At 44.0% G+C, this 26,952-nt stretch overlaps 1 protein-coding gene across 2 annotated transcripts; it reads left to right on the top strand.

Moving 5' to 3' along the window:
• Window positions 1–417: 417 nt before the first annotated feature.
• On the top strand, window positions 418–26,297 carry LOC308593812 (leucine-zipper-like transcriptional regulator 1). 2 transcript variants are annotated; one of them, XM_081206546.1, is made up of 8 exons: window positions 418–754; window positions 7,001–7,227; window positions 8,701–8,780; window positions 10,701–10,779; window positions 12,015–12,061; window positions 12,824–12,944; window positions 19,611–19,791; window positions 21,014–26,297. In XM_081206546.1, exons 2-8 carry the CDS (start codon window positions 7,065–7,067, stop codon window positions 21,708–21,710), a joined length of 1,368 nt encoding a protein of 455 aa, XP_081062672.1. In that variant the 5' UTR covers window positions 418–754; window positions 7,001–7,064; the 3' UTR covers window positions 21,711–26,297. The 2 variants fall into 2 exon arrangements, with proteins under 2 accessions (XP_081062672.1, XP_081062671.1); XM_081206545.1 differs by having other exon boundaries at window positions 419–745.
• The last annotated feature ends 655 nt before the right edge of the window (window positions 26,298–26,952 follow it).

The following is a 26,952-nucleotide window of genomic DNA, read 5'->3' as shown; positions in this document are numbered from 1 at the left end:
CGGAAACGCCGTTTACCTTCCCGCTGGAGCGGTACCTATTTATCTACTTGCACTTTGATGTGCTTTCGAACTGCTAGGTTGGCAGGAGCAGGGACCGAGCAATGGGAGCTCACCCCGTCGTGGGGATTCGAACCGCTGACCTTCTGATTGACAAGTCCTAGGCTCTGTGGTTTAACCCACAGCGCCACCCGCGTCCCACACAGCCCCAATTAAGTCTCCAACTATGTCACCTACACTATGTACTCAGAAGTTCAACAGGACACACACTTGCCCCAATTGCACTTTCTTCCCAGAAAAGGAAACTTATTGCCCGCCCCCGTGTGTTTTAAAGGAGCCAACCCTCCTTTAAAGTTTAGACACCCTGAGCAGTCTGGGCTGATGGCGCAAGGTGGGTCTAGAAACGTGACCCTAAAGCAGGCTCTCTCGTCAGTCAGTCCTATTAATGGCACATGATATTCCCCACGAAGTGTGCTTTCCTTCCCTCCCTTTAAATTTCATGCTCCGAATTATCTCTCTGTGTGTAAAAGAGAGAGAGAGCGAATTGAACATCGCAACATAAATCCGCGCTAAGTCAACTTGAGCATGAGTATCTCTCCGCCCCGGTTCCTTCCCGCACAAGCTGCTGAGGGGCCCGAAGGAGGCGGCTGAGGCGACGCCTTTCCTCCTGACCTCGGGCCAACAGTTGCTCGCGGGAGCGCGCCCCCTGACGGGCACGCGCCTTCCTGAACGCCCAAGGCGAGCGCGGGCAAGTACCGTAAGCTATAACGGGAAAAGCGTGCGAAGGATGAGGGGGTGTCTTGTGGGGGGGGGGCTGCGGACCTTGCCAGCAAAAGGGGCAGGAGCGGAGCATGTTGGTCTCTTAGGGGCAGAGGAAAGGGCGTGGGGCGGGCGGGGTGGGGAGCAGAGCTTGGTCGGGCTTCCTCGCCGACGCTTACTTATACATGACTACAGCTAGTGATACTTTGGTTTGATACTGCAGCTCCTCGAAGTTAAAAAAAAAATGCATTGTGTGGTGGTGAACTGTTCCTTTTTAAGCAGCTGGGGAGGGAGCTCCCCTCCCCACCTTCACGCCGACCCCGGTGTGTGTGTCTAATAATATTGGTTTGTGGAGAGGAATGCTTGTCTCCTATGCCCTCCTTTGAGTCTGTGGGGCTTTCTGCCTCTCCCTCAGCTCGTTTTTGAGGAGGTAGTTAAAGGGAGAAAAGAAAGAATTGGAGGCGGGGAGAGAGCTGCGTGCAACTTTTATTTCTCTTATAAAAAGCTCTGTTCTTCCTGTTCCCTCCAGCTTGTTGTGTTTATTATATGGGGTGAGAGGAAGGGGGGGGGGGGGAGAGAGATGGGATGGAAACTGTGGCGTCCTCCAATCCCCCCCCCCCCGCGCGCTTCATTTCCAGCCCTCTCTCCGTTTGCATATCTTTGTAAGGATGGGTTTCAAGTTCACCCATCTGGGACTTGTCTTTTATGGCTGCAAGGAATAGGCAGTGCTCAGTTTCTAACTGAGGAGGCACAACTCTTGGCTGTCAATGTCTGCTCCTGCTCCCCAATCCTACTTGCGTGGCAGCTGCTTACAGTTGTTTATTGGTGAGGGAATGTACTCCCTTCTCTGTTGTTGCCATCTTTTGCTCCACAGCTGAGCCCTGGCATGGGGAGAGGGAGAGGGAGAGGAAAAAGCTTCAGGGTTGTACTACGGGGCTGTAGGGCATTCACTGGGTTTTAGTTTAGGTTACTGGGACATTAGGAGGGAACAGGCCAGGCCCTTTTAACAAACTGCCTACAGCCACCCCTCTTCCCCTTAATGGAAAGGAGGGGAGAGCGGAGGAGCAACACTGTTGGTTTTGAAACAGGCATTTTGTGTCCTTCTTGCCTCTCTGTTGGGAAACAGGCAGTGACATCCTATTAATCGGAAGGAAATCTGAAACCATCGCAGCCGGTAGTACAAAAATAAAGTGCCATAAGAGTAGACTTGCAAACTGTGACTGACACTTTTTGTTAACTAATGCAGAACAGTTGTCTGCTTTTAAATCTGCCAGGATCGTAGCCCATGCTTTGTAATAGATTCTGTAGAACTGTAAAGTGGTATAGCATACTTTCCAGTTATCTAAATAAGCCTGTAAAGCTGAGAAACAGTACTTGCCCAGGACCATTTGGTGATTATTAATAGCTAAATGGACATGCAACTCCTTCCAAACTTAAAAGCCTGCCTGCTATCTCACACTGGCGGTTGGTGCTCACTTGTGTAATAGTCAGTGGGCCAGGAAGAGTATACTTTCTTAAAATAACTAGGATTCTTTCACAACTTTCCTTTGCTCATGGGCTTCCAAGGTAACTGGGATTTCAGGAAAGTCTGATCAAACTCAGGTGACACTTGGGTATGCAGTGCAACATTAAAGGGCATATAATTTCTTAGCTGAACTGTATTTTTGAAATGCCACATACCTTTGACACACAAAAACAATGCAGGACGGAACAGTGAAGCAGGTAAGAGGTTAAATCTGATTGTATAGGCTTTCCAGCTACCTCACTGGTTGGTCTAATGCTTAGAGTGGATATCTTTTTCAGTATTCCCTCATGTATAGCCACCTGGGGGCTGCTTGTAGGGCATGTAGGGCACCCCCAGAGGCAAATGGGGGTATAGCACCAGATGTGACTCTTCCCTTTTCAGAGTAGGCTACATTCCAGCTATGTAGAAGTCGAAAGTTTCTACACACCCACCCACACAAATCTCTTCATCCATGCAAGCAGGAGACATTGTTATGGTTGAAGGATGCATTTCAGCCAGGCAACAGCACTTGAGGTGAGCTTAGAGCAGGACTGGTGAAGGGCATGGTCTGGGAGATTCCTGACAGTCAAATAGAGAGGTCTGGAGGGCCACATTGAGTCCCCACACCTGCTCCCCTTAGGGTTAGACATGGTTCTTTTTCTTTGAACTCTTGTTCATACTTCCTGGTCCAATCTTGGGGAGGGGGCCCTCTTCTGTAGCCACTCTGTTTCTGGGTGCCAACATTGTCACAGAGCAGGAAGGAGTGGAATTGTTAGGGCTACCTTGCTCTGCTCTGCTTGGAAAGTTAGCAGCTGCTTCGGCAGTCTTGTAGTACAGGTACATCAGGGGATGACAGTTTAAGCTCTGTTTCTCTTGACTCTGCTCTCACTTATTGATGCTTGGTCCAGACTTCCAGAGCTTGTCAAGCTTTCCTCTGTACTTAGAGGAATCCTAATTCCTAACCAGTGTTAGAAACTGAGATGTGAAAGCTAGGAGCTAAATAGCACCTTAAACCTAGATTATGGGTGCAACAACAGAATGTCTAGGTGAACTTTTTTATAACAAAAATACAAAGCTGAAAATGAATGAACTGCAGCTAAAATATGTTCATTTTTCACATGGTCTATTCCTTCCCCTGCTCACCCCCCTAATATTCTTAAGAGGGTCTCTTCTCCAGCCTTTAGAGCAGGGGTAGGCGACCTAAGGCCCATGGGCTGGATTCAATTCCCTTCTCAATCTGACACGCGGACAGTCCGAGAATCAGCATGTTTCATGAGTAGAATGTGTCCGTCTATTTAAAATGCATCTCTGGGTTATTTGTGGGGCCTGCCTGGTATTTTTACATGAGTAGAATGTGTGCTTTTATTTAAAATGCCTTTCTGGGTTATTTGTGGGGCATAGGAATTTGTTCATTCCCCCCCCCCAAAAAAAATAGTCTGGCCCACCACATGGTCTGAGGGACGGTAGACCAGCCCACAGCTGAAAAAGGTTGCTGGCCGCTGCTTTAGAGAGTAGCTGGAAGTGGGGAGACAGAAAAAGGTCCTCCTTTCCTTCCACTCTGCAGTTTTAATCTGAAATCTTAGGTGCAGTACTGTGCCCAGAGCTGAGAACCTGCTCACACTAATGAAATTCCCTTTCACAAAATGTGCCTAGAACAATGGGAGTTTTGAACACTACTGCTAACAATTTATATGTGTGTTTTCTCACATTCAGGCTTTCTCCTTTCTCTTTCTCTTTCTCTTCCCCTTGCTCTGTTCTTTTCTCCAATATCTGATTTATATGGTTAGGTCCTTGGTGGCAGGCACCTATCAATGTTTGTTTGTGATGTAAGGTGCCATGTACATTGATGGTGCTATATAAGCAATAGTAATGTAACCACTGTGGTGACTTTTGTCCTTAATGTTCAAGTATCTTATTGCAATCTCTCTATAAAGATCTCTGTTCTCTGATTACAAATGACTTCAGATTGAATCACTGCCTACCAATGAAAGGAGGGCCAACAAGCAGGGCCTCAGATGCTGTTGTTAAGGCATAGGCAGGTTCATACAGTTCATACAAGGATTCTTTCAAACTACCTGCTCACAAAAACCATTTAAGGCTTTATAGAGTAAAACCAGCAGTTTGGAGTGGGTCTAGAAATGCAGTGTTAACCAGTGGAATTGCTATGTAATAGTCTTAAATAAATAATATAGGGCTTGACTTTTGATTGGCAATCTTCTTGGTGTTAGGTGTAGCAACCTTAAAAGCAAACAGAGAGGAAACTGATATACTTATACTATACTCAGTTATTCACTGTCGCTTTGCGTAGTTCTACCTTAGCAATGATAAAGAGTTCTCCTTAAGAGAAGAAACAAGTTGGAAATTTGTTTGTGCAACTACAATCTTTCTACTTCCTATGTTGTCTTATCACTGGAACTATTGGGCATTACATGTATTGCAGCTCTGGAATGAGCTGACCCATGTTGAATGTTTTCTAAAAATTCCCTGAGCAAAACACTTTAGGTTGTGTCCCAGTCTGTGGATCCCCCCCCTCCCCCCAATCAGAGTGGTGCTCCTTTATTTCTTGACATCCTTTTACCACCTGTGAGTTTATCTGCACAAAGCAGCTTTGGCCTTGGTTATATGTGCTTGGTACATCCAGACTTGATTACTGTAATATACTCTACATGGGGCTGCCTGTAAGAACATAGATTGCTGCCTTGAACCATGCCGGGATATGGTCTACTTCGCCCAGTATTTTCTATTCTGATTTGCAGTGCTGTCTGGGATCTTGGCAAAGTGTTTTCACATAGCATGCATCATCATCATTTTTCTGGAGATGTCAGGGACTGAATCCTGAAACCTTCTATATGCAAAGTGTGTGCTGTACCACTGTGCTGTGGTCTATTCCTATAGAAGCCAAAAGTTTATTTGTTAGCAGGTATCTAATTAGCAAGGAAGGATGTGTTCTTTTCTTGAACATAGCAAGTGGATTATCTAACAAGGGGGCAGCCCCACCCTACATAACTGATCACAAGACATGCACACCATTTGAATGGCAATGCCTATCAACCTGGGCCCCCTTTCAAATATTGTATTGGTGGGGTGTGGGGGATGAAGGGATCTCAGCCCCAGCAAACTTCACAAAGTGGTTGAAAACCTTTCTAGGAGCCAACTCTCTCAGAAAGGAAAGTATAAAGGTAAAGGGACCCCTGACCATTAGGTCCAGTCGTGACCGACTCTGGGGTTGCGGCGCTCATCTCGCTTTATTGGCCGAGGGAGCCGGCGTACAGCTTCCGGGTCATGTGGCCAGCAAGACTAAGCTGCTTCTGGCGAACCAGAGCAGCGCACGGAAACACCGTTACCTTCCCTATTTATCTACTTGCACTTTGATGTGCTTTCGAACTGCTAGGTTGGCAGGAGCAGGGACCGAGCAACGGGAGCTCACCCCGTCGCCGGGATTCGAACCGCTAACCTTCTGATTGGCAAGCCCTAGGCTCTGTGGTTTAACCCACAGCGCCACCTGCGTCCCCAAAGGAAAGTATACTTACTGATTATTTGTGTATGCTAACATAAGAAATCCACTGTGGATGGATGCCACATTAAAAATGGTGACATGTTAAATGGCATGTCTAGAGAGTTTGACTACTAACTAGAAGTTTCAATTCCAATTTGAGCAGCAAACCTAACCACATGTTAACACATTTGACTAGGTATATAGCCAAACTTGCAGTGCCCAGGGGATGGTAAGAGATCCAGCATACAGTGACTAATTATTATAGCAAAGAACCTGAAATCATCCAAAGGTTTATGTGATTAGAACATTCTTGGCCACTGTTGCTTTGCCAAAATGGAAGCCAAAAACTGGTTTTACAGGATGATTTTGTGCAGTGTATTATCCTTTGAGCAAACAGTGTAAGGTTTTGTTTGTTTTTCAAATCAGAAAAGTAGTACCAGTAATTCTTGATGAATTCAAACTATTTATTTCTTGACTATATATTTCTTCATTTATCTGCTCTGTCTCTACTAAGTCAAAGTGCTTTCTCTCCTAATCTAGGATACAGTCCTGACCCAGCTTACCTGGAAGTAAGCCCCATTTGATTCAGTTGGACTTACTTCTGAGTTAGATATGGTTAGGACTGTCCTGTCCTTGCACCTTGTCTGTTCAATATTTCTTAATTCTGTTCCCTCTTTGAGTCCCCTTTCACACATTTCTTGATTACTACATTGAACTTTCACTGTCAAAATCTCCTCTATTTCTTTTTCTTTCTGAAAAATATAATTTTATTTTTTTGTTATGACAATAAACTATAATAAAATTTAACAAACTTTGGAGTGCTGCTGTTCTTGTCACATTACCCATTTTCCTCTTTGAGTTTGTACTTTTGTTGCAAATAATAGAATCATCATCAAAACATTAATGAATCTGTGGAGGCACGTCTCTCTGTAGTAACTTCTCTACTTCAGCAGGCTCAAATAAGAAGAATTGTTTCCATTGCTGTAGAACTGTCTTTAATGTTTGGCTCCTGGATAGAGTTGTTTTATTTTATTTAATCAATGAGAGAAGTTTCAGTAAAGCCAGTGTAAGTCTACAGATCTGAGACTCACAGTACATCATGGTGCATGAGTTAACTTATATCATAAAACCCTTAGATAACCAGTTTGAACCTAGCAACATTTTGGTCATTTCTGGAAGTTCTAGCATTCTAGTATGTTCCATGAACCATCTTTGTTTTCTTGACTTTCTCTTCCTGTATTCAGGTTAGGACTGTGACACTCTGGAGAAATCTTCTTGACATGGGTATGCCTTCCAGCTAACCCAGGGATGAAAAGAAAAACAGCAGAGTATTCATGGAAGCCAGTACCACAGAGCAAATCTTCTCCATGTGACCGATTCAAGCATGCCTGCTGCATCTGCAGGGGGTTCCTTTATGTTTATGGTGGACGGCAAAATACTACCTTGAATGATTTCTGGCGATACAAGATAGGTAAGTTTTCCTGTTCACTAAATCATCATCATCATCATCATCATCATCATCATCATCATCATCATCTTTTTATTTGTATCCTACCCAACTGACTGGGTTGCTCCAACAAATTATAAAAACACAGTAAAACATCAAACGTTAAAAACTTTGCTATAAAGAGCTGCCTTCAGATGTCATATATTGTAGTTACATGTATCATTATGCCACTGACTAAACCAAATCTACATGCTGTATTCACACAAACCTGTTTTTCTTGACAACCTGATGAAATTTCCACCAGATTCTTTCTAAAGCAGATTCCTGCCCCTCCCCAATCCAAGTAAGCAAAGTAAGATTAATGAATAAACTTTATCACCCTAATAACAATAAGAATAATGATTGTTATGTGGATTCTTCATTCAAGCCCACCTTTACGGAAAGCTAATGCAAACCTTTTCCACATATGAAAATAAAAATAATGTAGAAGTATTATGATGACTACCTGTGGCACTTGCAGGCAAATGTTTTTGTTTTTCTGGTAAACCATACCCTTGATTTCCTGTGTTGATAAGGAAAAGTGAACATACCTGTTCAGAAACCATTGCTGTTTCTCTTGTGTGATCCAGTGCAACGGCTTTTATGTCATTACCATTTCAGAAACTAGGAGAATGCTGAGTTTATATCTGAAAGTTTGTGAATTTGGAGGTGGGGTTTAATTCTCAGTGGCAACTATCCAAAATGGATTCTAAAGAACATTGTTGTGTTCTGTGTATCTGTGGATATTAATCATAGGACAGTCACAGGGTACTAGGCCATGGGATAAATACAGGGTTTAATTACACATTATAAAAAATCGGGCTGCTGCCAAAATGTCATATGTCCAGTCCACGCTCCCTCTATAACATATAGTAAAATACATGCATTTCCTTGCTGCTGTTCTACATCAGCTGACACTGGAGGGGCAGGAAGTCTCACTGCATTCTCATGCTAAGCAAGTTAAACTATGGTTATGGAGGGAAAGGATGAAACTCTTGGTAAGTGGTGACTGTTTTTGGTGGAAGCTCATATTTCTGATGTGCATTTTCTGCCTCAGCTATGTGTTTTGTCTGTGGCCAGCAACTGTTTGAGAGAGGCTCAATAAAATGCAAACCGAGACTGCATTTGTCCAATAACATGCATCCTTTTTAACAGACAAGTCTTGTTGGAGACTAGTGCAAGCAGATGGAGCCAGTATTTTCCAGCGCTGCAGACTGGCCATTGTGAAACTTGTCCATAGAGCTGAAGCTCTTGCCTTGTTTTCTAATACACAGGGACCCACAGGTATCCACTTCAATGCATCACAGAGGATGACAGTCCATGTTTTACTTGCTTAATCTGTGTGGAATTTTAACAGAGCTTGATATAAGTAACTACTCCATGTTGGGAGAAAGACAGGTTAGGTGATTTCATGGGTCCCTTTCACACCTTGACAATCTTAATCAAAACACTTTCTAGAGAATAATGAATGGGAGAGACTGGAAAACTCAGAAGATGGCCCTGAAGAACTGGAAGAGCACACAATGGTGGATTATCAGGCAAGTTTGAATTGATTTAGTCCTGTATAATACAATTAGTTCTTCCTTGCTACTGTGGACTCAGCTATAAAGCTGCAAATATAATGTTTTAATTGTATTTTAAGTGCATTATACAAATGTGACACTAGATGGTGAGCTTATGGCAAATTCAATATATTTTTCAAAACACTTCTTAAAAAAGCATTTCCACAGCGTTTTTTATATGCGTCTAGATTCTACCTGTCATTTCCCCATTATAGTCTGTGTGGCTGGTGCTGTTCTGTAGTTTAGTTTCCTGGTAGGCTCAGACTTCTGCTTCAGGGTAAGAATCTCTATTCTCTTCTTCCTGCAGCAGCAAAAATATCCAGCCCCCCCCCCCCGAGAAACTGCTGGGTATGTGTAACACTTGTATTCCTATAGGTCAGGTGACTGTTGTTAGCAGAAAGAACTCTAGAAGGGGAGGGAATAGCCCTTCTTTCCTAGAGAGGTTCAGCTACCGTGTTCTTTGTGGGCCTCCTTTCACTGATCACATTTTTGAGACATAAACCTATAAATACAAAGTGTGATTGAACAAACACACACTTGCAAACATATGTATGGTTGTTGTTTTTCTTTAACTAAATTAGTGAGTGGGTAGCATTATTATTGGAGTAAGATGATAGTTTGCTGTTCTCCTTTTAGGTGAAATAAGGTGAACAAGCATTTGGTTTGCTGTTTTCCTTTTAGGTGAAATAAGGAACAGAGTACCATGGTTTTTTTGCAGGTGGTTTTTTTGGCATATTGTTCTCTGTTAGTGACAAGGTTGTTTCGTTGAGAGGGAATGACAATGAAACAGTCAGTCAGCTGTAGAAGGACATTCCTTTCAGTAACGTTATTCAATTTATTTTTACCTACTAGGGCTGATTTAAATATTAGAAACCTTACAGCTGGCCTATGCGAAAGCTGTCGAAAAGCACATCTATGTGGTGCTCTGGCTGGCAAGCAGACACTCTAAAAACATCTTATCTTGTGTGTCAGCTTAGTACGTGCAGCATCTGCCATGTTCCTCAGTTATCTTTGTAACTGCTGACACTACCCATTTTAAATGTTACACCTGATGCGTTTCTGCAGCCTCTGTGGAGGTAACATAACATTTCAAATCAGCCCCAAGCATATGTCCCACAAATCAATTTGCACAGCCCCCTTAAAAGATGTGCCTCAAAGTTATTATTTGTTCAGTAGACATTCTAGATACCCCCACAATAGTGTATTTAAAATATTTTTGTCATTCCTACAGGCCAAGCATGAGGAAACTCACATTTGGGCAACTCTATTGGGCACTTAAGCTCTCTTAGGCCTCTCCCCTCACTGGCACTGCTATGTGCCCTGTCTTTCTTTTCCCTGTGATAATGCCTCTTGCTTGCCTGGCATTTTGCATTACAGGAATGTAGCCCTCCTGTCAAATCCATTGCCCCACTGGCTTTACCCTCTCATCACCACTGGCACATGGTCCCCAAAAGTTGCTCACAAGGGAATGTGGCCTCGGGCTGAAAAGGGTTCTCCACTCCGGCTGTAGGCTTTAACACCTTCCAGAAAGGTTCATTGTCAACAAATATTGTAATAAATGTTTGTGACCACAGTACTATCCACCTGAAGTGGCTATAGGGATCTGCCTTAGTAAGCAAGTCTTTTGGATTTAATTCTGTGTGTTCAATATTTAAGTGTGCTTGCAATCACAAAAGTTGGCACAGCCCATTCTGCGCCTCTCTCCATGAAACATGCCGGGGGGGGGGGCGTATGTATGTGTAGAGCATGGTGCATGGGACCATTACTCCTTCCATATGTCTGTTGCTAGAGTGCAGCTTAGATTGTGATTTGAAATTTACAATGAATTCACTTGATTGCATTTGACTTTGGAAGATACAAGTATGTTTTACAAGAAAATCATTATTTTACTTTCAGGGTATCCTCTATATCTTTGGTGGAATGGTGGATTCTGCTTTCACACTGAGAAAGAATCCTCTTTGGATGTATGACACTGGTATGGAACTAGACAAGCAACATCTTTAAACAGGATTGCATATAGATTTGATAAATACGTAGGTAGGGCAGCCTGTTTGGGTGGAGTAGACAGGTGAGAATCTTTTGGCATGCCTTGTTTGCCATTATATCTGCCTGAGCTTGCTTGAAGCATCAGATTTCCAGTCAAGTTCCAGTAAGATCAATAGTCAATCCATTTGAACTATAGAATGTTTTAACATTTCAGGTAAACGTATCTATAGAAAAAGAAACACCACGCTATTTAACAAGAAGCTTCCCCCGTGTCTCATTCACTATAGGATTATTCACAGCAAAACTACCCAGCAAAAGTACAGGAGTAGGAGGAGGTTGAGAAATCCACTTAACTACCTTTGTGTTGGAATCAATGTTTCACTAAACACAAATTTAGTAATTCAGCTATATATTTGTGACAGAACACTGAGTATTAGGGCCAGGACAGTCCTAGCATTCTTCCATTTGTTGATCATGTCTTTTCTGTATAGTTGGCAGGGATTCAGTTCCTGGGAACTATGAATTGCAGCCAGAAGCCTCAAGCCAATTTAGTGGCATGCTAATACCTTCCAAACATTACAGAAGAGTTATAGTTGGCTTGTGGCTGAGAACCAGGGGTCTGCTCTTTTGCTGTAGTGTATGCAAAACATTTCTTAGGTCCAGGCCTCATGAGAAAGCAAGATGAGATCTTCTGCATATTCCCAAGGATGGTGGGTGGGGACACAACGCCTTACCAGCCAATACTATAACATCATAACAACAGTACATCCATCATCTTTTTGGATTGGGGACAATAAATATGGTTGTATTTTTTGACCACAGGAAGCTGAGTCTGATCAGTGGTATGTCCCATCCAATATTGTCTATCCTGGTTCAAAGTGGCTCCCCTAGGTCTCTTTTTGCCATGATATCAGATTTTTTTTTTTAAAAAAAACAAACCCTGAATATACCTAGGATTGAACCTGTAGCATTAAATATGCAAAACACTGAGCCATGGGTACTTCTTATTTTTTGCCAGTGTCACTTCTGACAAACACTGTTGAGATGCTACTTTTGGGCAATATTTATGACAGGTGAAAGCTACCTTAGTTGCTGTTAAGGAGAACTGAACAACTTTCTTGGTTCCCATCTCCAAAGTTCAATGGGCCTTGCATGACATTACAAATAGAGCAGGAGTACCCTCTTGTGGTTAGTATTGTAACTGATATTTTATTGAAACTGCAGATTCAGCTAAATGGATGGAGCGCCAACTCACAGCAGGGGAGAGTGAAGTAAGAAATTTGGAAAACAGAAATGTGTGAATCATACATGAAACATGTTGCTTTGTTGATCCAACAGCTTGCTTAGGAATATGTTCTGAAAACTGTTCCAGAGTTCATCCAGGGAAATGCAGCAGCAGAGTAATTTTATGCTGTTGGTATCACTTTTTCACTGTAAGGGGAGGGATACTCATTTCTTCTATATTCTTAAATAATCTATATAGCATGTATATTTTTGGATCTTAACCCAAGGTTCTTAACCCAAGGTACCACTGTACTAGGGCAGGGGGGGGGGGACAGCTGAAAATGGCTTCCTTCCCCATTCTACTGACTTTACTGCCAGCTGAGCAACACAGTTGGACACAACCCATGAGTATTTCTTTGTTTATAATATGTAGCACATTTATAACTGCTCTCTATACCAAATTACTTATGGTTTATTAGTTATAGATTGTGAGCTGCCCAGATAATGTTAAAGGTTAGCTATATAATTTTTCATTAATAAATACCAGGGTTTCTTCATGTATATAGGTACTAAAAAATATTTTGGTGAAAACCAGGCATAGCGGAGGCTGTAACCTGAAGCGTCTGTAACCTGAAGCATCTGTAACCTGAGGTACCACTGTACTGATGTTCATAAAGGTGTCAGTTACTGGTGTTTTACAAGGCCAGTGTGAATGCATTTTTAAGTGGAAGTAGTAAGGCGGGGGTCTGCTTGGATAGATGTGATGGCAACTGTTAATGGTAGTTGTTTCATTACTATCCTCTCTGCAGGGAACGGCTCCAGTTAATCGGAAGGGCCACAGTGCAGTCGTCTACAAAGGCATCATGTACATGTATGGCGGATACGTTGACCTTAAGGGTGCTTCTCAAGAATTCTGGACTTTATGTCTAAGTAAGTAAGTTGAGCTTTCTCTGTAGGCATGTTACTGCAACCCAGCAGTGAGGAACCTCTGGCTTGTGTCCTTATTAGGCTTATTGGGCATCCTCCTTGGGCTGTGGTGTGATTTGGCCCAAATTGCAGCCATCACTTGGTGTCATACGGCATCAGCCATGGGACAGGTAAATCTGCACGGCCATCTTGAAAATGAAAAATTGGTAGTACACTCTATGTACACTTCCAATTGTTCCTTTCCAGCTGCTGGTAGAATTTTGCACTTTTTCTGTCACCCTACCCACCTGTCAAAGTGGTATTTTTTTGTGTGTGTGTGTGTTTTAAATTTAGCAACCACCCAATTAGTTAGAAAGGAAACAGAATTTCCTTTGATTCTGTCAGGGAACTGCCATCGGAGCATCAGGTGGTGGAGGGGCTCAGGGAGGAAGAAAGAGACTCAACAGCTGAAGCAGGAACCAGCAGGGGGAGGAGTGGATCTCTGAGGGAATGCGAGCAGGAGGGAGGGCTCAGAGACGCTTCCAGCGAGAACAGTGGGGAGGTATCTGAGTCTCCCATAGGGAGACCCACACCTCGCCGGAAACTGTCACGCCGTGAGTCCAGGAGACGCGTTTCCGTTAAGGAGCTTCTTTGCTGGAAGCGCTTCCGCAGACAGCCACTGTCAGACTCTACGAGTGACTGAGAGCAGACATGTTTGAGGAGCTCTGTCACACACAGAGGTTTGTGGAGCCGCACAAACTCTGAGGGAGCACGATTTTACGCACAAGCAGCTAATCATCCCATTACAGCAGTCTGACAGTCTCTGTACGCTGCCTGTGCAGGAGAAAGCATCATGAGCGACCCAGCCGGAACCGGAGGAGCAGGGGTTGGAGCTGGTCCAAGCTTGGAAGAAAGATACCGAGCGTTGGAAGTCCAACTTGCGCTGCAGACGGCGAGGCTTGAGGAGAGAAGGGCTCAGGATGCAGACCAGAAGGGGAGAGCCACTCAATTCCCCAGAAAGGTACCAGGATTGGTGCAGAAGTTTGGGGGGGACCCCAAGGATTACCATGCCTTTAGGACAGAGATGCAATATGCCATTAATGTGCAGTTTGATGAGTTCCCTGATGAGGAATCGCGAGTTGCTTTCGTAATTGGGCATCTTGAGAAAGGGGCGCGGGACTGGGTACGACCCCTAATGGCAACGCACAATGACGTCCTAAAGGACACGATGAAGTTCTTTCGTGCAATGGATATCATGTTTTCCAGCGATATTGAGGAAAGGGTGGTGCGCAGACAGCTAATGGCTTGCAAGCAGGGAAGCCGATCTGTCCGTGAGTACTGGACTGAGTTTACCATGCTGGTTCACAGATTGGGTTGGGATTTATCGGCGGCACCCATTCAGATGCTATTTGAAGAAGGTCTTTCTTCGGCTGTGAAAGACGAGCTGTCCCGGAGCCCCAGGGCGGTGTCTATGGATCAGCTGACCAAATCTGCGCTGACCATAGGAGCGCGTCAGGAGGCAAGAGCCTTGGAAAGGCGGGAAGGGAGAGGGGAACGTTGGAAGGAGTTCCGCATTCCAGACATTCCTGAGCCAGCTTTCCCGCCGGCAGAGCCGATGGAAATCGGAACAGCGCGCGCGCGCGCATTTTCAAAACCCAGTGAGGGGGCTAAGAAGGAGGGAAAGGGCGCCCGGAAATGCTATCTCTGCCAACAGCCAGGCCACTTTGCCAGAGTCTGCCCCCAGAGGAAGGAATGGCAAGGGATGGTGGGAGCTGTTGAGGGAGGAGAGCAGGGAGAAACAGAGCAGGTAAAAGCCAACGCCTGGTTGCCACAGTCGGGGCACTGCAGCCAGGCCAAAGAGCAGTGAAAGTGCCCGTGCCAGACGCTCCTCAACCTGCTCTAGTGATTGAAGTGTCGCTAGAGCTGCAAAATGGACACCCCCTAAAAATAAAGGCGCTGTTGGACTCAGGCAGCTCCTGCAATTTTATGAGCAAGGAGTTTGCTGCTGAACACCAGATACAGACGATCCCTTTAAGCAACCCCCTGCAGGTGACCACGATCGATGGCAGGGAGTTGTTGGGAGGAGGAGTCAGCTTGCAGACAGTCCCAATGATAATGAGGGTGGCAAGGCACACAGAACTGATAGCGTTTAATGTGGCCACCTTGGGAGGCGCTCCCATTATTTTGGGAATGAGCTGGCTAGCGCTACATGATCCGCTGGTGGGCTGGCATCAAAGAGTGGTTTCCTTTGGTTCAGCACATTGCTTAGAACACTGCAAAGGGGAAAAGGGTTCAGCAGGGGCCCAAGCCACCCTAGCAGGGACGGAAGTAATGGAGAAGGTGAAGGTACCACCACAGTATGCAGATCTCAGCGACGTGTTCAGCGAGAAGGAAGCTGACCAACTACCCCCGCATAGGCCCTTTGATTGCCAGATCAATTTACTCCCTGGAGCACAGCTTCCTGTAGGCAAGTTGTATGCCAGGTCAGACAGAGAAATGCAGGAGTTGCGAGAGTTCATTGACAAGAACCTGAAGAGAGGCTTCATCAGAGAATCCAAAGCAGCGGGGGGTAGCCCAGTGTTTTTTGTGGATAAAAAGCACACGGACAAGCCGAGACTTGTATGTGATTTCAGGCGGTTAAATGCAGTGACAGAACCAGTGGCTTTCCCTATGCCCAGGATTGATGATATTTTGACCAGGGTGCGGAAGGGAAAGATTTTTACAAAGCTGGATCTAAGGGGGGCGTACAACTTGATACGTATAAGGAAAGGGGATGAATGGAAAACCACCATGTTTACCCCTTTGGGGGCATTTGAATATCTCGTTATGCCTTTTGGATTACAAGCAGGCTCAGCGTGCTTTCAATCTTTTATGAACCACGTACTGGGTCCTTTGCTCTACAAGAATTGCGTGGCCTTCCTAGATGATGTATTGGTGTATTCGGAGAATGAGGAGCAACATGTGAGAGACGTCAGAGAAGTGTTGAGCAGGCTGCAAGCCAACAGGCTGTGGGTGAAACTGGAGAAGTGTCAGTTTCATACCAAGGAGGTGGAATTCCTGGGGTACCGCCTGTCAGACAAGGGATTGGCCATGGATCCCGGCAAGGTGCAGGCAGTGCTGGAATGGAAAACACCCAAAACCAAGAAGGATGTGCAGAGGTTCCTAGGGTTTGGAAACTTTTATCGTAAGTTCATCCGAAACTTCGCCCACCTGACGGCGCCCATTACGGACTGTCTCAGCAGTAAAAAGAAGTTTGTATGGACGGCGGAGGCGGAGCGAGCGTTTGAGGAACTGAAAAGGGCCTTCGCCTCAGAAGAACAACTTCTGCATGTGGATTTACAAAGGAAGCTGAGGGTCGAAACAGACGCATCTGACAGAGCCATAGGGGCGGTGCTTCTTCTGCAGCCGGGGAAGGAGGAGTCAGAGTGGCGACCGTGTGCCTTCTTTTCGCGAAAGCTGAACAAATCCGAGAGGAACTACACGGTGTACGACCGGGAACTTCTTGCTATTCATGAGGCTTTCCGGAAATGGAGGCACCTGCTAATTGGTGCACAACATAAGGTGCAAGTGTGCACGGACCATAAGAATCTAGAGTATTGGAGAACTGCGCGAGTGCTCAACCAACGGCAGTTGAGATGGGCCCAGGAGTTCTCCAAGTTTAACTTTGAGATTTGTTACGTGCCAGGCCCAGAGAACGTTAGGGCGGACGCTCTCTCACGCAAACCTGAATATTTGGAGGGGGAGGGAGCACCCGAAGAGACCCATGTCATTCCAGAGGACCGCTGGGTGTGTGGGGCGGCATTGGTGGGGCAAAGGGAATTGGTAGAGGGAACGGTGCATGATGAATACGCCCAGGACAAACTCAGGGGTCTCAGGAGGGAGGGAGACAAACCCGGGGGTTTTGAGGAGAGAAACGGGGCATTGTACTACAAGGGAGCGTTATATATACCCGAAGGGGAATTGAGGGAGAAGGTACTCAAGCAACTGCACGATAGCCCCACAGCAGGGCATTTTGGGCAACACAAAACCATGTGGCTGGTTACCAGGGAATTTTGGTGGCCCAAGGTCAGGGAAGATGTGCGGGAGTATGTGAGAGGGTGTGACCAATGCCAACGAGCCAAGGGGGAGAGGCGGGCACCGGCAGGTTTATTAGAACCACTACCCACACCTGAAAGACCATGGGAAGCAGTGGCAATAGATTTCATGACTGATCTGCCAAGGTCTAGAGGGAAAACAGCCATCATGGTTGTGGTAGACCTGTTAACTAAAATGGCCCACTTTATAGCCTGCTCACATGCGGTCACAGCAGAAGAAACAGCTAAATTGTTTGTAGAAAATGTGTTTAGGTTGCATGGCGCCCCCTTGAGGGTGGTTTCAGACCGAGGGAAACAATTTACTTCCAGGTTCTGGAGGAAGCTCATGAGCTTACTGCATGTAGAGGTTAATTTCTCAACGGCCCGTCATCCAGAAACCAACGGGCAGGCGGAAAGAGCTAATGGTGTTCTCCAGCAATATTTGAGGTGTTATGTGAATGACAGAGAGAATGATTGGGTGGAGAAGCTGGCGTTGGCAGAATTTGCCTACAACAATGCAGAGAACGTGTCCACGGGAATGAGCCCCTTTTTGGCTAATCACGGGTGCCATCCCAGAGCCTTCCCAGGGGGGGAAGGGGAGAACTGGAGCGTTCCAGCTGCAGAACAGTTCGTTGAAGAAATGGAAGCGATCCATCGCCAGCTCCAACTCAACTTAAACAGGGCTAAGGAGGAATATAAGAGGCAGGCAGACAGAAACAGAAGGGAAGGTGAAAGCATTAGGGTGGGGGACCAGGTGTGGCTGTCAACCCAAGGGTTGCCATTCAAAGGGGGTTGTAAGAAGTTAAGACCCAAAAGGCTGGGCCCATTTGAAGTCATGCAGCAGGTCAACCCAGTGGCTTTCAGACTCCGGTTACCGAACCACATGAAGCTGCACCCAGTTTTCCACAGGTCGTTGCTGTCACCGTATAAAGGGGACAGAGAAGGGAGGGTCACTAGGGGGCCAGCAATGGAGGAGAAGGAACACAGCTACCATGTAGCGGAGATCCTCGATTCCAGGTGGAAGGGAGATCAAGTAGAGTATTTGGTAATGTGGGAAGGGGAACCGGAGTCGGAAAACACCTGGGTTAGGGCAGAGGATGTCAATGACGAAGTTTTAATAGAAACTTTTCATCAGAGGTTCCCACGTAAACCTCAGCCTGTAGCGAGGTTCCGGAGGGAATACTTTGCCACCACCGACGAAGAAGAGGAGTTGGAGGGGTTCACAGATTCCGAAGAGGAGGAGGATTCAGCGAGCCAGGACGGCGATCGATGGAGGGAATTGTTTGAGACGTCTGAAGATGAAGAAGATTCTTTTCGGGGTTTTAACCCTTCACCTCCCAGAGGAGAGGAAATGGGAGGGGGTGAGGGGGGCCCTGGAGGGGAGGTGGATGTCAGGGAACTGCCATCGGAGCATCAGGTGGTGGAGGGGCTCAGGGAGGAAGAAAGAGACTCAACAGCTGAAGCAGGAACCAGCAGGGGGAGGAGTGGATCTCTGAGGGAATGCGAGCAGGAGGGAGGGCTCAGAGACGCTTCCAGCGAGAACAGTGGGGAGGTATCTGAGTCTCCCATAGGGAGACCCACACCTCGCCGGAAACTGTCACGCCGTGAGTCCAGGAGACGCGTTTCCGTTAAGGAGCTTCTTTGCTGGAAGCGCTTCCGCAGACAGCCACTGTCAGACTCTACGAGTGACTGAGAGCAGACATGTTTGAGGAGCTCTGTCACACACAGAGGTTTGTGGAGCCGCACAAACTCTGAGGGAGCACGATTTTACGCACAAGCAGCTAATCATCCCATTACAGATTCTTTGCAGCCACAGCTTGAATTTAAGAGTGTACTTTGGGTTCTTCCTTTGAAAATCAGTCCCCTGATGTCATGTGACTGGCAGGTGGACAGTTCTGTCAAAGTGGCCAGCAGTGGGTAGGGCAATTTTGGATCCTGCTCCCCATCCCTACTGAAGTGGCTGGTGGTTATGATACAAAACCCTTTTGAAACATCTAAAATGAGAATGAAAATGCAATTCTGTAGCTGGCTTCGGCTCCATGTTTATCTGGGTATTGAATTAAACTAGGGATGGGGGAACTTTAAGCTTATGGACCAAATATGACCTTTCAAGCCTCTTTACCTGGTCCTCTAGACTCTTCCCAGGCCACACCTCTAAGAGCCCTGCTCCATGCATGCCCTCCTCAAATGCTTATGCCTGTCTGGAATGTGTAACAGCAACAGGATGTCATTTGCATGCCTTGAAGGAGGATGGTGGATATGTAGAAACATCTAACTTTGTATTCCTGTGGTAAAGGCACTTGTGAAGGAGTACTCTGCAGGATTAAACCCTCCTGCTCCCCACTGAGAAAGAGGACAAGACACAACTTCTTCCCCTGCTCCCCTCCCAACCGTATGTTTAGTTAGGTTTTTGCAAACCCTTATTAACATCAGCTCACCACCTGAAATAATTTGGATCTGGGGAACTGTGCACAGCCTTTAGTCACATCTGTTGATTTTTGTCTCTGGTCCTACCCCACTGGCATGCAAGCCCCAGAAGGGAATGTAGATGTTGGGCTGGAAAAGGTTCCCTGCCCCTATGTTGAAACAGAAATGGACTGTAATCTTCTTCCTCCAGATAAAAAACAGTGGACACCAGCTGTATCTTACGGTGGTAGCCCAGGCCCTCGACATGGCCACTCAGCTGTGGTTCATGGCAACAACATGTACTTGTTTGGAGGGCTGATGGGTCTGAGTGAACAAAAAGACTTCTGGAAGTGGGATTTCATGGCTGCCAACTGGTCTAGTATCAGAATGAGGTAAAATCTTTTGAGAGCTATTAACCAGCATTTTCAGCAAGCTGTAGTTTGAGAATGGAGTAGATAAAACTACCCAAAATTAGAAAGGTTAAAAATATGTGTCTCGGGGAGCTAGGCAGCTATGATGGCTGCCTCTGAGGGATGTGGATTAAGCTGTATTTGTACTTTGTGGAACAGCAAGTTGGTTCCCTTTCTAACGTGGGGTAGGGAATGTGTGGTGCTCTGGATGTTGTGGGTCTCCCAACCCCCATCAGCCCCATCTAGTGTGTCCAGTTCATTGGGGATGGTGGGAGTTGTAGTCTAGCAACATCCAGAGGGTCAAAAGTTCCCCACCTCTGCTTATAAGCTGTTGAACTCATGCTTTAATAATGCACATGTTCGCATCATTCTAGTCACATTCTCTGTGATCCAAATAACGCTGTTGAAAAGCAGAAGGCATTTCTAATGCATTTCTTGGGCAAGGTCTCTTGTTCTGTAAGAGGCTGCCGTGGGAAGTCAAGCCCTGATATACAAAATTACAATGCTGTGATAAGGGAGGATTACATTTATATACAGTGGTACCTCGCAAGACAAAAAACTCGCTAGACGAAAGGCTTTTTTGTTTTTTGAGCTGCTTCGCAAGACGATTTTCCCTATGGGCTTGCTTCGCAAGACGGAAACGTCTTGCAAGTTTGTTTCCTTTTTCTTAACACCGTTAATACAGTTGCGACTTGACTTCGAGGAGCAACTCATAGAACGTGGTGTGGTAGCCTTTTTTGAGGTTTTTAAAGACTTTGGTGATTTTTGAAGCTTTTCCAAAACTTTCCCGACACCGTGCTTCACAAGACGAAAAAAATCGCAAGACGACAAAACTCGCGGAACGAATTAATTTCGTCTTGCGTGGCACCACTGTACTGAGCCACACATTTCTGTCAGAATCAGGCCGAGACTTTTTGAGGAGGTAACTTTTTAAAAAATAGGGCAGTTTCACAAATGTTTGTACTTTTTAAAAGAAAGTATATTCAACTTGGGCTGACCAAGAATTATTGCATAATCATCCGTAACAGCCAATTTAGGGAGCATTATACATTCAGATACCTTCATTCAGTGCAGTTCCCTCTATCTTATGTAATTAATGGTGCTGTATAGTGCTGACCAAACAGAAACTAAAATCCTACCTCATTTTCATCAGCATAAACATTACTGATCTGTGTTCCTTGTTCTCTGTTGTGCTTGTGTTTAGTCACGGGCCTCCTAAAGTGGTGGGACACTCAGCTTTAATATTTGAAGATTCCATGCTGCTCTTTGGCGGAGGAATTTCTAATACTAGGCCAAGCAGTATTCTGTGGAAATACCATTTTCCATCTCAGATGTGGAAACAACTGGCTAGGACAACAGAACCTTCATCCAAAGTTTTTCACTGCATGTTGGGGATTGGATATGGCTTCCAAGGGATTGCTGGTTCTTCAAGGAAGTCACTCAGCTATTTGCATCAAAAAGAAATGGGTTGTTCAAAGCTACTGGCCATCTCTAAGCAGCATGCCTGTTTCTGTGAGTATATTCACCAGGAGCCTTCATACCAAACATTCAGCAACGACGGTAGCACTGAAATTGAAATGAAAACCTTTTACCTGTCTCAGGAGGAGCCAGGATTTTGCTCACGCCAAACCACTTCGAGTTCAGAACTGAGTGCAAATGAGAAAGCATGCATATTGTCCGAGAGAGAGAGAACATCCTACCTAAACCTACCAAGAGAACAGGACTTTACAGAGGAAAATGCAAGTTTCATTGATCTGACACCTGCCTCTGTGGACATTTGTGAGTCTTCTGCCTCCATGGACATTAGTGAGTCTTCTGCTGTGCTGCTGCTTATTGGAGGTAAACCTTTGTCAAGTTCCTCTTCAATTTCATTTTGGCAAATGGAGCTAGACAAAATTTAAATGGCGCATATACACATACTAAGGAGTGAGAACAAAAATACACCCTGTTCTATTTTACCCATTTTGTCATGAAACCAAAATGTCATATGAATATAAAGTATCTAAGTATTTGAGAATGACAGCGTTACCCCTTCATGGAGCCACTCACTCAGGGAAATAAACCATGCTGCTATTTTCAATGAATTGGTTTGGGCCTGCATGCTTGGATTAAGCAGCTTCATTGTGAATGCAGAAAAAGCGTCCAGTAAACCTGCTGCTTGTCCCTACAGTTAATTATTTTATTTATATAGAGCAGAGCTGCTCAAATTGTGGCCCATGGTGGTCTGCAACATGGCTCTGGATTTATAGTTGAAGATGAAACATCAATAGTCGTGTTGATTTTTAATTGTTTTTTATTCCTCATATTGTATTCTTACTGAATTACAATTTGAAATCTATGGCATATGAATTGGAATACAATATACAGAAAACAAAAGGAACAATAAAAATACAATTAAAAATCATACTGCAGCCAGCCTAGCAAATTACAGTTGCTACAACAGCACAAAAATCCTTAATCAGTCTACCAAGACTCTCAGCAACCTTCAAGTGGTCCATGAGAAAATGTTTTGGAAGCATTGCTTTAGTGTTTAAAGCCCTTCTTAGGTTACCTTCTTAATCCTTACAGCAACCCTGTAAGGTAGGATCAGAGTTGTTATCCCAAAGTTGCAGATAGGAGTGCTGGTAAAAGATTCTGTCTTACCTAGGTGTACACAAGGGTATGTTGAAACCAGTGGACAACTTAGTTCTTAGCTGCTTTGCCATACCACTTGAATCTACATCACCCCATCATCTCTATATAAAGTGGCCCTGCTAATTATTTTTAGACCCCTAGAAAAAGAACCAAAATTAAGTTAATTCCCCTGTAGTTAAGATATGTTAAGGCAAGCAGGCTTCTCCCTAAGCCAGGGAAGGCAGAGTGCACAGATGTGCATACACTCACTCCATCCTTCCCCAGTAGCTAGGCTTTGGATGGGGGGAGGGTGCCCCCCCTTTTTGCCAGTCTATTGGAAGATGTGATCTACCTGGAGTTTAAGTGGGGAAGTGGGGAAACGAGATAATCTCCCCCTAGCTTTTTTCAAAACTAATTGCAGAAGGGGTATGTGCATGCCACAGCTGGGGCTGCATGCGACTCTTAATCTCAGGGTCATGGGTTTGAGCCCCACAATGGGGAATATATTCCTGCATTGCAAGGGGTTGGACTGCATGACCCTTGTGGTCCCTTCCAACTCTACAATTCTATGATTCTATAGTAACTTAATATTATGCTGAAAACCAATTCTGGTGCTTGTTTGGGACTATCACAGTACTTTGCTGGTCCCCAAGGAAGGATATTTTTTGTTTGGCCATTCCCACTGGTGAATCTTGAAATCTGCTGTGCTCAATCAGAGATGGAAAATGGTCCCTTGAAGTTAACCTTTCCTGACCTTTGCCAGAAAACAAGGTTACAAAGTACACAGCTATTGTAAAAGCTTGCTGTATGCCTTATCAGTTTCAGAAGTGCTGCTCTTCAAATTGTCTTTAAAAGTTTAGCTGCCACTAAACAGCACATGGTGAGCTTTATAAGTGATCTTATTTTTATATTTTTAGACTTTGACATTTATTTTTTGTGATAAAACTACATAAAATTATATTACTATGTTTTTGTGATTAAACTATATAAGCATCATTTTTTGTATGTATGCTGTTTGTATCTGAGAAGCAATGCATGATTGATGAAGGATTTAAAGTTGGACAATAATTACAAAAGCATATATTATTAAATTGTTGGCAATATGGCTGGTCATTAGTCACCATTTGATTTAGACTTAATGTGGCACTTTGCCTGTAGCAATTGTGTAAAAACACTTTTAAGAATCAGTGTACCCACTTAGAATGAAGTGGAGGTCAAATTTGTTGATCTAAGAAGCAATTTGGATTCTGGAATAAAATTTAAGGCCTAATTCTAGGTCAGCTAATCAATTAATTCACTTTCTAGACAAAATTGTGGGTAGAAATCTTAAGACTGAACTTCTCTCCTTGGGTGCAACTATTACTTGGTATCATTCATATGAGAGGTCAGCAGAAAATAGTGTGTTGTCAGTTCTGTATGAGAAACACAGAACTTCACCCAAGATAAGGGGGCTGCTAGGGACAGGCAAAAATGCAGGAATGAAGCAGATTGTTTGCACATTGCAAAATTATTGTAAAAGAAAAACAGATAGAGGCAGTCATTTTGCACAGTTGTGTTATATTTAGAAATAAACTACAACAGTTTGTGACTGATTCCAAGTGGACTACAAATCACAGTTCCCATATACAGATGTTCAGTTCAGTGCAGTTACTGTAGCACAGTTTATATATGTTACCATGAAACACAGTGTTCCTTATATATAATACTTAAAAAAACAAATAAGTTATACTCAGAGCTAGTGTCAAGCTCTACATCATTTAAAAAGAATTACAAATACAGCAGTTAGTGGGTGTGATTTTTTAAAAACAAACAAAATACTCTAACTCAAAATAATAAATCTTACATACTTTAAAGTAAGATTGTCCAGTTGAGGGAAGTAAGAGGATAAACAAATCAGTCACCAAACCTTTCTGCTGGGGGTGCTGCAGTAGAATGCTCCCTATTCTCTGATGCATGCGGAATGCCATACCTCCCCCAGGGCCATCAATTTCACAGTAAGAAAAAAGTTGAACATTTTGCTCCAGGAGGATGACTGTTGATATTCAGTGTTTGCACCAGAGAACAAAACAGCCGTAATCACTAGTGAAACACAATGTCTAGCTCACCAGATAGATAGATAGATAGATAGATAGGAGTGAGCCTCCTTACAAACTCTACTGTGCATGTACTGTAACATACAAGATGTGTGGTCTACAGACTCTACACAGAGGCATGATTCTCCATTGGCTTTACACATGTATAGGACTCCATCTAAAGCTGTTGCTTCACACATTACTAGTTTGGGGAGCTGGAGGCCAAGGCTGGTACTTATTCCTTTAGCATGTAGATAGAATTGCCATTTGGTAAATGTATGAACTCTAAGCATGGTCAGCCCATGAACTAATTTATGATCAGTTGCTGTAAACAAAAGTGCAATTCTGCATGCATTGGGCCAGGGCTGGGGAATTTGTGGCTCTTCAGATGTCTCCAACTCCATTTGTAGTCCAGCAACATCTAAAGGGCACCAGGTTCCACACCCCTGCAATAGGCAGAACAAAAGCTACTTTCCAAGCATTTCTCAATATGGTGGTTGCTCTCAACCAGCACAATCCTTCTAACATCAGGTAACAGTAATCTGCAAATATGCCATCAACCTTAATTAACCCCTAAAGCCAGTGTCTTATAGCCAAATGTTCAGGCGAGCAACTTTACTGCTCACCTCCACTAACACATATTGCATTTATGAAAGACTGAGTTCCCTCTGTGATAACTGCACCTTTCATATGACAGTGTTTGCATGACACAATAAGCATTATTTCTTTTGTACAACGCAACCATTGAATACTGATGACATCTCATCATGAACTGCATGGCAATAACAAGGGCTATATACCATACCCAGTTTCTGTGAACAGGAATAGGCATTTGTTTCTAGGAAAAAGACTGTCTACTTTGCAAGTCATGTAGGTTCACCATTAAATAAAATATAAATATAGATCATGAGATCTGTGTCTTGCACAGTATTCCTCCACCAGTCAAATGAATAATCAATTTTGGCTATATAGTTTTAAAAATACATTTGATAGCTATAGTGGTCAGCAATGTTGTAGTCTAAGACTTCCTAGTAATTCAGAATTTTACAGTAGTGGAAATGAGAACAATTTCTTACATCTGAGCATCTCTCCATTTTTCCTTTGTTTTTGGCTTGGCTTGCATAGGACTCTAAATCACACAGAGTAACACAAATTTTGTTGTTGTTCAGTAGTCATTCTCTAACAACCCTAACATGCAACATTTTAGAAACTAGCTATACCTGCAATCTAGGAAACTCAAGGAAGTTTCACTAACATTCTAGATAGCAAACCGTTTATTAACCTTTCTTCTACTTCCACTCTCTTGTAATCGGGGGTATATTAAAAATAATTACTGTAGCATCTAAAATACACTCTTCTGTTAAAATTACTGATAAAACCCATGAGGTGATTTGGATTTTACCTCCAGATTGTTTGAAATGGTTTAGGCAGTTTCTTCTCCAGTTTGCTGATAATCTACACTCAGAGCATACTTTAAAAATGAAATTCGATCCTCACAATGCTACAAATAAAAAGCATTGCAACTGCTCTTATTTCAGAAGCAGCATTTAACAAGTAAAGAGTGGGGAAAGGGAAGGGTGATCAAGCTGTTCATAGTGTATTGGTTCATTAGCCTGTGTCAACCCACCCCCAAAACAAGGAAGGTTTCTTGCAGCATAAAACGTCTTCTTGAAACAGATACAACACTAAATAAATCAAGTTTAAGTGAACTTGCTCCAATTCTTTTAACCTACCCTTCCAACTGGGCAGCGAGTTGAGAGCCATTTTGGGAAGATAAAGATGATCACATTTCTACATTTTTTGTCTTTTTTGAAAACCAAAAGAATAAAGTTATTTTTTGAACATTAACAATAGAATCGTGTCCTAACCAGTAACTGTCCTACCAAGTTTTATTGTTCGCTCTCAATGCCCATGGAGAAATTGGTCCACAAACAAAAAAATGCTAAGCATGAGTTAAACTTGGGATTCACGTAGTTCCACCAATGAACAGCAATTTCCCTGAGTTTGTAGTAGAAAAAGATTTCCCCACTGGTCCAAAACTATTAGCACTTCAATATACTGAGGGAGACTCTTTCACTAAATGTCCAGTCACTGGTCTAATTTGAAGAAGATAGGTGAACTACTGGAATGTGTCTGAACACATTCTAGACACATTCTAGACTAGACTAGAAAATCAAGATGTAAAACCTGCCAATTGCAACCTCATTTGAAGAAAAAAAATTGTAGTGGGACATAGGAAAAAGGCAGTAATTCTAATTAGTCTGTACTTATAGTACAGAAATCAGCTATTGACAAGTTCATAGAACATACCTTAAAACAATCTTCAGTTTCGTTGGAAGGAACTTTCCAAACAGAAGCCAGTGAAAAGCCGCAAGGGAACATGCCTTTCCATTATGAAGCTCTTCTGCAGCAGAAGTTTACACACTAGCAGTATTTTAGACACGTTATAGAGAATGGG

This window comes from Podarcis bocagei (assembly GCF_964188305.1).
Source record: "Podarcis bocagei genome assembly, chromosome: 1".
Taxonomy (NCBI): Eukaryota; Metazoa; Chordata; class Lepidosauria; order Squamata; family Lacertidae; genus Podarcis; species Podarcis bocagei.
Note: the sequence above shows the minus strand (reverse complement) of the source record. Positions and strands in the feature narration are given on the sequence as shown.